Raw genomic sequence first — 11,221 nt, 5'->3', positions numbered from 1 at the left:
GCTGGACGGCCGGGCCCAGAGAGTTGTGGTGAATGGAGTTCAATCCAGTTGGTGGCCGGTCTCGAGCGGTGTTCCCCAGGGCTCAGTTTTGGGGCCGGTCTTGTTCAATATCTTTATCAATGATCTGGACGAGGGGATCGAGTGCACCCTCAGTAAGTTTGCAGGCGACACCAAGTTGGGCGGGAGTGTTGATCTGCTCGAGGGTAGGAAGGCTCTGCAGAGGGACCTGGACAGGCTGGATCGATGGGCCGAGGCCAACTGTATGAGGTTCAACAAGGCCAAGTGCCGGGTCCTGCACTTGGGCCACAACAACCCCATGCAGCGCTACAGGCTTGGGGAAGAGTGGCTGGAAAGCTGCCTGGCGGAAAAGGACCTGGGGGTGCTGGTCGACAGCCGGCTGAACATGAGCCGGCAGTGTGCCCAGGCGGCCAAGAAGGCCAATGGCCTCCTGGCCTGTATCAGAAATAGTGTGGCCAGCAGGAGTAGGGAAGTGATCGTGCCCCTGTACTCGGCCCTGGTGAGGCCCCACCTCGACTACTGTGTTCAGTTTTGGGCCCCTCACTACAAGAAGGACGTTGAGGTGCTGGAGCGTGTCCAGAGAAGGGCAACGAGGCTGGTGAGGGGTCTGGAGAACAAGTCTTATGAGGAGCGGCTGAGGGGACTGGGACTGTTTTGCCTGGAGAAGAGGAGGCTGAGGGGAGACCTCATCGCTCTCTACAACTAACTGAAAGGAGGCTGTAGCGAGGTGGGTGTCGGTCTCTTCTCCAATCTCTTCTCCCAATCTCCCAATTCTCTCCCCCATCCCACCGGGGAGGGGGGAGGAGTGAGCGAGCGGCTGTCCGGTGCTCAGTTGCCGACTGAGGTTAAACCACGACAGGTCTGTAATTCCCAAAGAAACCAGATTAAAGAAGGAAAAAAAAGACAAGTCACTACTGGTATCGAGATATCATCACCTGCTTTTAAACTGCAAGAGGGAAAGAAATTCTCTGCTGCTGTGGGCGCTCACCTCACACCGTTGAGGAACGACGGCCCCCGCGCCGCCGGGTAATGGCTGCCGTTACACAACGGCACAGGCTGTGTACCCAGCCAAGGACTGCGGGGTGTGCTGCTAAAATTAGAAGTGACAGTAGAGCTACTTATCCCCTCTTCCCGCCTCGGTGTGCAGGGTTGCGGGGTGATTTGGTTCTGCAGCTGTACGGGGACGCCCCTCAGCCGGGCCCGTCACAGCCCCTTCCTCGGGGGAGCCTCACGCGAGCGGTGGCGACCGGTGCTGGTTCCAGATGGGAGTTTCCAGTTAGGCGCGACATGGTCACCCCAACGCGGGTCCTTGTGGCCGCAGCTAACCGGCGCGGCGCACTAGGGGTCTCTCTTTTTTCGGTTTGGCAGGCGTGGCGGCAGGATGGGTAAGTGTTGTAGCGGCGACCTTGGGGGGGGGGGGGGGGGGAATGGAGGGAGAGACGTAGCGGCGGCCTTGGGGGGACGGGGACGGGGACGGGGACGGGGACTGGGACTGGGACTGGGACTGGGACGGGGGGGGAGAGTGGAAGTGGTGTGTGCCCAGAGAATCGGCCCAGAGCGCTCCCCCTCATTGTCCCGTGAGTCTCCTCCACTGGCTCTGGGCCCTCACAACGTTCCTAGGCTTCGGTGTTAGCAGCGTCTCCGTTAGCCTTTCTCCCCTATTCCCCCTTGCTGCCTGTTGGTAGTGATACTGTCAGTCGTGTGTCCCCCCCCGAGGCGAGGAGGTCTGCGGTCTCGCGTGCCCCGCAGCCGTTGGCCGCCGCTTGGTTGCCTCCCGAGGCCCGCGAGGGACAGTGATGGCAGGAGCCGCTCGGTGACCTCTAGCTCTCTCTGCCCGTGTTTTCTAGGGAAGTGCCGTGGGCTCCGTACCGCTCGGAAACTCCGCAGCCACCGCCGCGATCAGAAGTGGCACGACAAACAGTATAAGAAGGCCCACTTGGGCACTGCGCTGAAGGCCAACCCCTTCGGCGGCGCTTCTCACGCCAAGGGAATTGTTCTGGAAAAAGTGTGGGTAAAACTCCCCGAAGTGTGCCTTTACGGCCTCGCATGCGCTGGGGGTAGTTTACCGTGGCATGGGGACAGCTTGTGCTTGTGCCGGGTTAGGGGTATGCGAGAGCATGCTCTCAGCAGTGAGCTAAGTCGTGGCACAAGCACCTGGTGCTTGTGTCTGACCCACAGCCACCTAATGCACAGTGTAGGATATTCTGGGTTGTTGTCCTTGGAGTCACCAGGAAAATTCCTGGTAATTTGGGACCTTTGAAAGATCCCATATGTGACTTTAAAGAAGAAACACCTCTAAGTTTTTTCTAAATATGTTAGAGTTTGAAGTATGACAAATATTTATTATTTTGTAGCTTCTATGTAATAGATTGAAAACAGTTGGGCTTTTTAGGTGACAATGCGGAAAGGTATTTGTTCTCATATACTCAAGTGTTGGTTTTGAAATTGTGTATAACCTTTAGAAGAAGAATTTTACTTAACATTTAAGTTTAGTTTGGGGGGGTGGGTTTCAGTGTGTGTGCTTTGTTTGATGCAGTCAGCAAGTATCAAAGATTCCATCTACTTGTGTTCTGGCTTTATGTTAGTAACTTACAAGTTTTGTTAGGATACTCTCAGGACTCCAAGGTGTTTCTTTTTCTTTTCCAAATTTTTAATTACTGAGTTAGTATTTGTCTCTAGAAGACTTGCTTTTGATTTTTACTCTGTTTAGGAACTAATTAAGTCTTTGGATATTGCATAGCTCTAAGTAGATCACTAATAGTTTTTGATTTGAAATACACATGCAACTTATGGTTAGTACAAAATAACAGCGATTCATGGTATTGTAATGAATATCTGCTAATTTACCAAACAGATTTTTGCTAATATATTTTCATGCACTTCTGTTTTAGTGGAGTAGAAGCTAAGCAGCCTAACTCTGCCATCAGGAAATGTGTCAGAGTCCAGCTGATCAAGAACGGCAAAAAAATAACAGCTTTTGTTCCCAATGATGGTTGTCTGAACTTCATTGAGGTGAATAATTTTCAAGAAAAAACCTATAGAAAGCTGTGTATGAAAGTAAAGAAACACATAATTGACAGAATCAGGTGATGGCTAGACAAAGGGTTCATGGCATTCTGAACCGTGTATATCTTAATGCTGTATCTGCAGAAGCAGGTGAGAAATGCCAGAGGTGGTTTTGTGCTTTTCACTTGCTAAGGTAAGCTGGTCCTCAGCAGTACTCCTGCAAGCTAAATGACACCTCAGTTTATGTTTCCCTTCTCCAAAATACTGAAGGGGATAATCCATAATTCATGTATATCTATCAATAGACTTCAGTATTTACTGTCTTTCCACCCTTTTCTTAGAAAGTCTGTGATGTGGCTCAAATTTAATGTAAATTAATTTAGAAGTATGTACAGGTTTAATGTTTATAGCTCTGTATTTGCACTGTCTTTCATTCTAGGAAAATGATGAAGTTCTGGTTGCTGGTTTTGGTCGGAAGGGTCATGCTGTTGGTGACATTCCTGGAGTTCGCTTCAAGGTTGTCAAAGTAGCAAGTGTTTCTCTGTTGGCCTTATACAAGGGCAAGAAGGAGAGACCAAGATCATAAATTGATGTGGCAAGAATATAAATAAAATTTGTAATTGGAAAAACTCTTATACTTGTTATGTAAGGCTTATGATGTGGGGTTTTTTTTGTTGTTGTGGTGGTTTTTTTGTTTTTTGTTTTTTTTAATGTGGTATCTGTGAGTGACATAACTCACAGATGTCAGGGCATGCTGTCATTTTTTTGTATGTTTGCAGATGGCGTTTTCTTTGTAAGAAAGCTTTGCTTTAGACTGACAGAAGAAAGCAAGAGCATCTTTATAACCAATAGGTGAGCTTAATAAGCACTTAAATGTTTGCAAATTTACCTTTGTGTTTGGCAGAACTACACAGCTACCTACCTGCCAGGAACTTCAGAGACTTGCTTCATAGAATGCAAGGGTGTTTTAGTGCTTTGTGCACCATCCTTGATTGCCAGTGTCTCCATGAAGGCTACTTCAGCCTAATAACTAGAGTAGCAAAAGTGTTGTCATTGGGATGGATTGATAAATCTCTCTTCTGTAGACCCTTTTTCCTGAAAGCAGCCATGAAGAGGGCCCCATGAAACTAAATTTCTGAATTCTTGTGCTGCCACTTATGCAGAACTGTAAAGATTTTGAAGCTGAGGTCCAAGTATGGCGGTGTATAACATAGAACTAATTGGGACTCTGACCTAAGTAAGTAGACTGTATTGTAGGAGAATTAAAAAGTCACTAATTTTTGCTCCATTGCCTACCTGGTTTACAAGGGCTGGAGTGCTGAAAGAGCATAAAAAAAAAAAAGGCATTGTATGATCCTGGTGCACATCAGGTGATCCAGTATGGAGCTGACAGGTGCTACATGCACCTACAGTGATGGTAATACTTGCAACAGCTACATCTTCTAGTGATGATGTCAGCTGATGCTAGCAGGTTTTGAAATGCCATGCCTAGGTATACATGATGATATGGGGTGATGAGTTAAATGATTTCTTGTGTGTCTCAGCCTTAACAATTCTGAAGGGGCTATATCATGAATCAGTGCATCATTAGGTATGGCTTTTGCAGTGGAAGGGGGTTGGGACGCGCACACAGTTTACTGCCTTATGCTCTTAAATAACCTTTCCTTGTTTTCCTCTGTCTTATACCTAGATTGTAAAAATTTTGGGGAGAATGTTCCTTTTTTAGTGTTAGTATAGCACCTATAGGTGGACTATAAATGCTCAAGATTTAAAGATAATAATTTTGTCTGAGAGGCAGCAAGATTAGGTCTCCCTGTCTGTTAGACCTACTGTGACCTTTTGCTACTCATTTAATCTTATTATTTTAAAGAGAGGCAATGAATTCCAGTTTTATAAAATATCACTGAACTCGACAAAGAGAGGTCTAATACTTTTCAAGAGTACAGGATGACTATACTTTTTCTTTGGACACTAAATAGTTCCTCTGTCAGATAAATATGTAAGGTGTTTTTTTTTTTTTAAGGTCTGAAGTATTAATATATTACTCCCTTCTTCTTACTGATCTGTTTGGCAGCTGTACATAGATACTGTTAGACAGATGTTGCTATTAACTTGAAAGAATACTACACAATCTGGAACTTAATTATAGTCTCAATCTTTTTTAGAACAAACAGGCTCCAGTCTAGTGTAGCTGGAATTTTATCTTTGGTCATCTTGTCAGTCACAAAATTGTTCCCATAGGAACAGAAATGAAATATCTTACTGTTGTCCCACAAGTGAGGTCCGGTACCCGGTGTGCAATAAGCCAATCTTACACACAGAGCCGAGATATTTATTTATCTCATGTTTGCGCAAAGATGGGTGCTAGGTGGTAATTCCACAAAGCTAGCACACCACACACAAGAACTACAGCGTATTTATCTTGTTACATGATTAGTAAAAGCCCGCCTAAGTTCATGCTCATTGGTTAGTTGTGTTCAAATTAGCCTCGCTTGCCATGTAAATTAGCATGCATGCGCCTTGGGGGTGTGGGAGGGCAAGTCTTCCCAGTCTTGAACTGAGTCGGTGGTCGCGATCTCCCCCTGCCGCCTTTACCTTTCCCCTAGTTACCGCAGTTTTTTGCTGACTTCTTGTTTCTTTGGCAATCATCTAGCCTCCGGCGCCTTCTAGGGCAGGATGTTCCCCTTTTATCAATCAGCCTTCTAGTTCTTCTTCGAGGGCATAGTCGTTGTAAGGCATGCATTGTTTATACAAGGTAATCAGGCTAGAAAAATGAAGACTACAGTCTAGGATAGGTATTAACCCAAACATATGGCTACATTTCCCCCCTTTTGAGACTGTAGAAGAGGAACTTCACTGTAGCTTCTCTTATATTAGTCTCATCCTCTCATAACTTTGTCTCCCTATTATAGAACAACATTTCCAAAACCACTGTTATTACGTACATACAAAAGCTAATAAGGCAATTATTATAATGCTTAATAACTTTTTTTAATCCATACACTCAGGGAACCAGGAAGTCAACCATTTAAATGTTTCTTCAAATCTGTAAGATGTGTCATCCCTTCGTATCTCATGGAGTATTTTAGTCTGTTTCCAGGTCTCTCCTAAATCTGTAGAAATCCTACCATTCTGGTCTACATATACACAACAACTTGTATTTAAAACTGTGCATACGCCTCCTTGGGAGGTTAGCATCATATCTAGAGCCAATCTGTTCTGTAAAGTGATTTTAGCCAATTCAGACACTTATTCTTGTAGGGCTTTAATAGCATCGTGAGTCTCGTTCCAAATTTTCTCAATTACGGCAGAAATATTTACTATAGCTTTTCTACTTCACTAACTCCTAACCAGGGGAGAAAACATCTAGCGAAGGAGTGAAATCTCCTGTGGGTCTGTCAAGCAATGGATTCTTTGTTTCTTTTATTTCCCATTCTTGTTCTATTGTATCATTGTATGATGTTTGGTCACTGTTATTCTGTACATGTTTTACAAATATTGGGAAAGAGAAATTGAGGGGTATTCCTATTAAAGGAATACCTTTCTTAGGATGCTCGGGGAAATGAGTACAGATCCAACAATTAGACTTGTTCGCCATTTGTGCTGGTTTTTGCATCAAAGTAAAATGCCAGTTCTGTTCTCAAGGATTTCCTGGTTCCCCGTAAGACACTTTTGCATTTCTTAATTTCATCCATAGGCAACAGAGGAGTATCACCCCCCCCTTAGCTCCTTCATTTTTTTTTTCCCAAAGAAATCTGTATACCTACACAAATTCACTAGCAAAGATATGAAAACAATTACCAAAACGCAATACAAAGATATTAAGCTTTACATACAGTCTAGCTCAATACATGACTTTCCAGAGTCCCAACTACAGTTCATTGGGATCGAGAGAGCTTCAGCAGTCCTGTTTCTTCAGGGATCCACTCCTTCTGTGGAGCTTTCTTCACGTGGGTATAGTGTATCCACAAATCTATACCCTTCACTTTCACAGCGGTATAAGTGATAAGTAGCAGCAGGTAAGATCCTTTCCACCTTTCTTTCAAGGGCTCATCCTTCCAGGTGTGGATGTAAACTTCATCTCCAGGTTGAAATTCATGCACCGGTGAATCTAAAGGCAAAGGAGCTCGTGGGTTAAGGTACCTGTGTAAGGAAGACAAAGTCTGCAACAAGGATAGTAAATAATTGACCAGCATTCCCTCTCCTTTCATGTGTATTTGGTCCTCTTTTCCTATCATCAAATCTACAGGATACAGTTTTCCATACAGTATTTCAAAAGGACTCACCTTTTTTCCTCTTACTCTAGGAGTAACCTACTACCCACTTCATTTGCGTTTCCTGACATAGCTTTGAGATCTGTCTCTTTAGGGTCTGATTCATCCTTTCTACCTTCCCGCTTGACTGTGGCCTCCAAGGGGTATGTAAATCCCATTGTACTTGTAAAAACTTAGAGACCCCTTGAACTATTTCCGCTACGAAGTGAGGTCCATTGTCTGATGACATCCCTTCAGGGATGCTGAATCTCAGAATCACCTCTTTGAGCAGAATTCTAACCACTTCCCTGGATTTGTTGGTACGGCATGGGAAGGCTTCAGGCCACCCAGAAAGAGTGTCAGCTAACACTAAGAGATACTTAAACTGGTTACATTTTGGTAACTCAGAGAAATCTATTTGCCAGTATTCCCCCGGGGTTTGACCCCGTCTCGCTTCCCCGAGAGGAGGTTCCCATTGAACTTCTCTCGGTGGAATCAATGCTCCAATCAATGATTCCTTTTCAGCAACCCTTTTAGCCGTTTCGTCTGCCTTTCGATTTCCTTTGATAACCTCGGTTTGTCCTTTCTGGTGGGCTTTGCAGTGTACAATTGCAACTTCTTTTGGTCCCAGAACAGCTTGCAGCAGTTTTTAAAACTCTGGTCCATACTTGATAGGGGTTCCCTGAGAGGATAACAGTCCACGCTCTTTCCAGATGGCTCCATGTGCTGGGACCACTCCAAACATATTTGGAATCTGTGTATATGTTTACCCTTTTATCTTTGGATAGCTCTAAAGCTCAAGTAATAGCTATGATTTCTGCTTTCTGAGCAGAGGTATTGGGTGGCAATGCTCGTGCTTCGACTTCCTCTTGTAGAGTTACCATGGCATATCCAGCTTTTCATTCTTCATTCACCATGAAGCTGCTTCCATCTGTGAAAAGTTCAACTTCTGGATCGCTTAATGGTACATCTTTCAAATCGGGTCTGCTGGAATATAAAACTTTTAGATAACATGTAGGCAGTCGTGTTCTAGCTCTCCCTTCTCGTCTGTTGGCATTAAAGTGGCAGGATTTAAGGTTGAAGACATTTTTAAAGTGACATTGTCTTGTTCGATTGAAGATTATGGAGCGGTTCATCTTGAGGGTGCTCACAAGGCATGAGCGGGACAACTAGGGGATCAGGCCCAGCCAGCACGGGTTCATGAGAGGCAGGTCCTGCTTGACCAACCTGATCTCCTTCTATGACCAGGTGACCCGCCTAGTGAATGAGGGAAAGGCTGTGGATGTGGTCTACCTGGACTTCAGCAAGGCCTTTGACACTGTCTCCCACAGCATTCTCCTAGAGAAGCTGGCGGCTCACGGCTTAGACAGGTGTACTCTGCGCTGGGTCAAAAACTGGCTGGACGGCCGGGCCCAGAGAGTTGTGGTGAATGGAGTTAAATCCAGTTGGTGGCCGGTCTCGAGCGGTGTTCCCCAGGGCTCAGTTTTGGGGCCGGCCTTGTTCAATATCTTTATCAATGATCTGGACGAGGGGATCGAGTGCACCCTCAGTAAGTTTGCAGGCGACACCAAGTTGGGCGGGAGTGTTGATCTGCTCGAGGGTAGGAAGGCTCTGCAGAGGGACCTGGACAGGCTGGATCGATGGGCCGAGGCCAACTGTATGAGGTTCAACAAGGCCAAGTGCCGGGTCCTGCACTTCGGCCACAACAACCCCATTTAGCGCTACAGGCTTGGGGAAGAGTGGCTGGAAAGCTGCCTGGCGGAAAAGGACCTGGGGGTGCTGGTCGACAGCCGGCTGAACATGAGCCGGCAGTGTGCCCAGGCGGCCAAGAAGGCCAATGGCCTCCTTGCCTGTATCAGAAAGTGTGGCCAGCAGGAGTAGGGAAGTGATCGTGCCCCTGTACTCGGCACTGGTGAGGCCGCACCTCGACTACTGTGTTCAGTTTTGGGCCCCTCACTACAAGAAGGACGTCGAGGTGCTGGAGTGTGTCCAGAGAAGGGCAACGAGGCTGGTGAGGGGTCTGGAGAACAAGTCTTATGAGGAGCGGCTGAGGGGACTGGGACTGTTTTGCCTGGAGAAGAGGAGGCTGAGGGGAGACCTCATCGCTCTCTACAACTACCTGAAAGGAGGCTGTAGCGAGGTGGGTGTCGGTCTCTTCTCCCAAGTAACTAGCGATAGGACGAGAGGAAACGGCCTCAAAGTTGCGCCAGGGGAGGTTTAGATTGGACATGAGGAAAAATTTCTTTCCTGAAAGAGTGGTTAAACATTGGAACAGGCTGCCCAGGGAAGTGGTTGAGTCCCCATCCCTGGAAGTATTTAAAAGACGAGTAGATGAGGCGCTTAGGGACATGGTTTAGTGGGCATGGTGGTGTTGGGTCGACGGTTGGACTCGATGATCTTAGAGGTCTTTTCCAACATTAATGATTCTATGATTCTATGATCAGTGCCACCTGATATTGGGCTAGCCTGCTGGGGGAGATCCAGTGGTGCCCCTTTTGTTCAAGTACAGCCATCACTGCATGCGGTACAAAAACCGCTGCCCCAAGGTTAATTTCTGGGCTTCTTTAACTAGCAGCACCACTGCAGCCACAGCTCTCAAACATGCAGGCCATCCTTTGCTTACTTCATCTAACTGTTTGGAGAAGTAAGCTACCGGTCTTCTCCGGTCTCCCAGAGTCTGGGTCAGAACTCCGAACGCCACATGTTGCCTTTCATGCACATATAGCGTAAATGGTTTTGTCAGGTCTGGCAACCCCATCATTAATTCAGTTCTGATGGTATCGAATCCTTTCCAGCATTCTGGGGTCCATTCCAAAGTTTCCCCAGGTCCTTTGATAGCAGCATATAATGGTTTGGCAATTAAACTCAAGTTTGGTATCCAAAGTCTGCACCACCCTGCCATTCCCAGGAATCCTCGCAGTTCTTTCTTAGACTGTGGAGGAGCTATTCGACAAATAGCTTCCTTTCGTTCCATGCCCAGTTCCCTTTTTCCCTGAGATATTTCAAATCCCAGGTAAATTACGGTTGTCTGCGCAACTTGGGCCTTTTTCTGGGATACTCGGTACCCAGCCAATCCTAAGAAATTCAACAAATCTATGGTCGCAATTTTGCATTCCTGCTCAGTCTTCGCCCCCAATAGTATATCACCTACATATTGTAACAGGGTAGTGGAAGGATTCTTACCTTGCCATTCTTCCAATTCTTTGGCAAGTACGCTACCAAACAAGGTTGGGCTGTTCTTGAATCCTTGTGGTAGTACAGTCCAGCAGAGCTGTGCCTTCCTTCCGGTGGTGGGACTCTCCCATTCAAAGGTGAAAGTCTTCTGGCTCTCCTCTTCCAGGGGAATGCAGAAGAAAGCATCCTTTAAATCAAACACTGTAAAATACACATTGTCTTTGGGTATTGCAGACAACAAGGTATAGGGATTTGGTACAACTGGATGTACATCAACTGTGATTTTATTAATTTCTCTTAAGTCTTGTACCAATCGATACTCTTGGGTTCGAGGTTTCTTAACTGGTAAGATGGGAGTATTGTACTCTGATTGGCACTCCCGCAACAGTCCATACTGCATAGAAGTATTAATCAACGGTTCTAAGCCCACTCTAACCTCTAATTTCATAGGGTATTGTCTTTTTCTTACCGGTTGAGCTCCCGATTTTAATTTGACCTTTACCGGAACAGCGTTCTTGGCTCATCCAGGTTTCCTGGAAGCCCATACCAGGGGTATTATAGCATTCAAAGTTTCCTCTGAGATTCTGGTCCCTTCTTGTTTCTTTTCAGTCAATAGACACAGTTGAGCTCTCCACGCTGTCTCCTCGGGCACATGTAACTGAATGGACTTATCAGAGAATGTTAATTGCGCTTTCAATTTACACAATAGATCACGTCCCAGCAATGGGAGGGGGCATTCTGGCATATATAGAAATTTGTGAGTCAATGTA

At 46.0% G+C, this 11,221-nt stretch overlaps 1 protein-coding gene across 1 annotated transcript; it reads left to right on the top strand.

The window, feature by feature from the left end:
* The first annotated feature begins 1,297 nt into the window (after nucleotides 1–1,297).
* Nucleotides 1,298–3,659, top strand: LOC143171892 (small ribosomal subunit protein uS12-like). The gene is made up of 4 exons (XM_076361056.1): nucleotides 1,298–1,403; nucleotides 1,866–2,025; nucleotides 2,910–3,030; nucleotides 3,464–3,659. The coding sequence occupies exons 1-4, from the start codon at nucleotides 1,400–1,402 to the stop codon at nucleotides 3,608–3,610; spliced, it is 432 nt and encodes a 143-aa protein (XP_076217171.1). The 5' UTR covers nucleotides 1,298–1,399; the 3' UTR covers nucleotides 3,611–3,659.
* Nucleotides 3,660–11,221: the final 7,562 nt, after the last annotated feature.

The sequence above is a fragment of the Aptenodytes patagonicus genome, chromosome W (assembly GCF_965638725.1).
Source record: "Aptenodytes patagonicus chromosome W, bAptPat1.pri.cur, whole genome shotgun sequence".
NCBI classification, from domain to species: Eukaryota; Metazoa; Chordata; class Aves; order Sphenisciformes; family Spheniscidae; genus Aptenodytes; species Aptenodytes patagonicus.
This window is presented reverse-complemented; position numbering and strand designations above follow the sequence as displayed.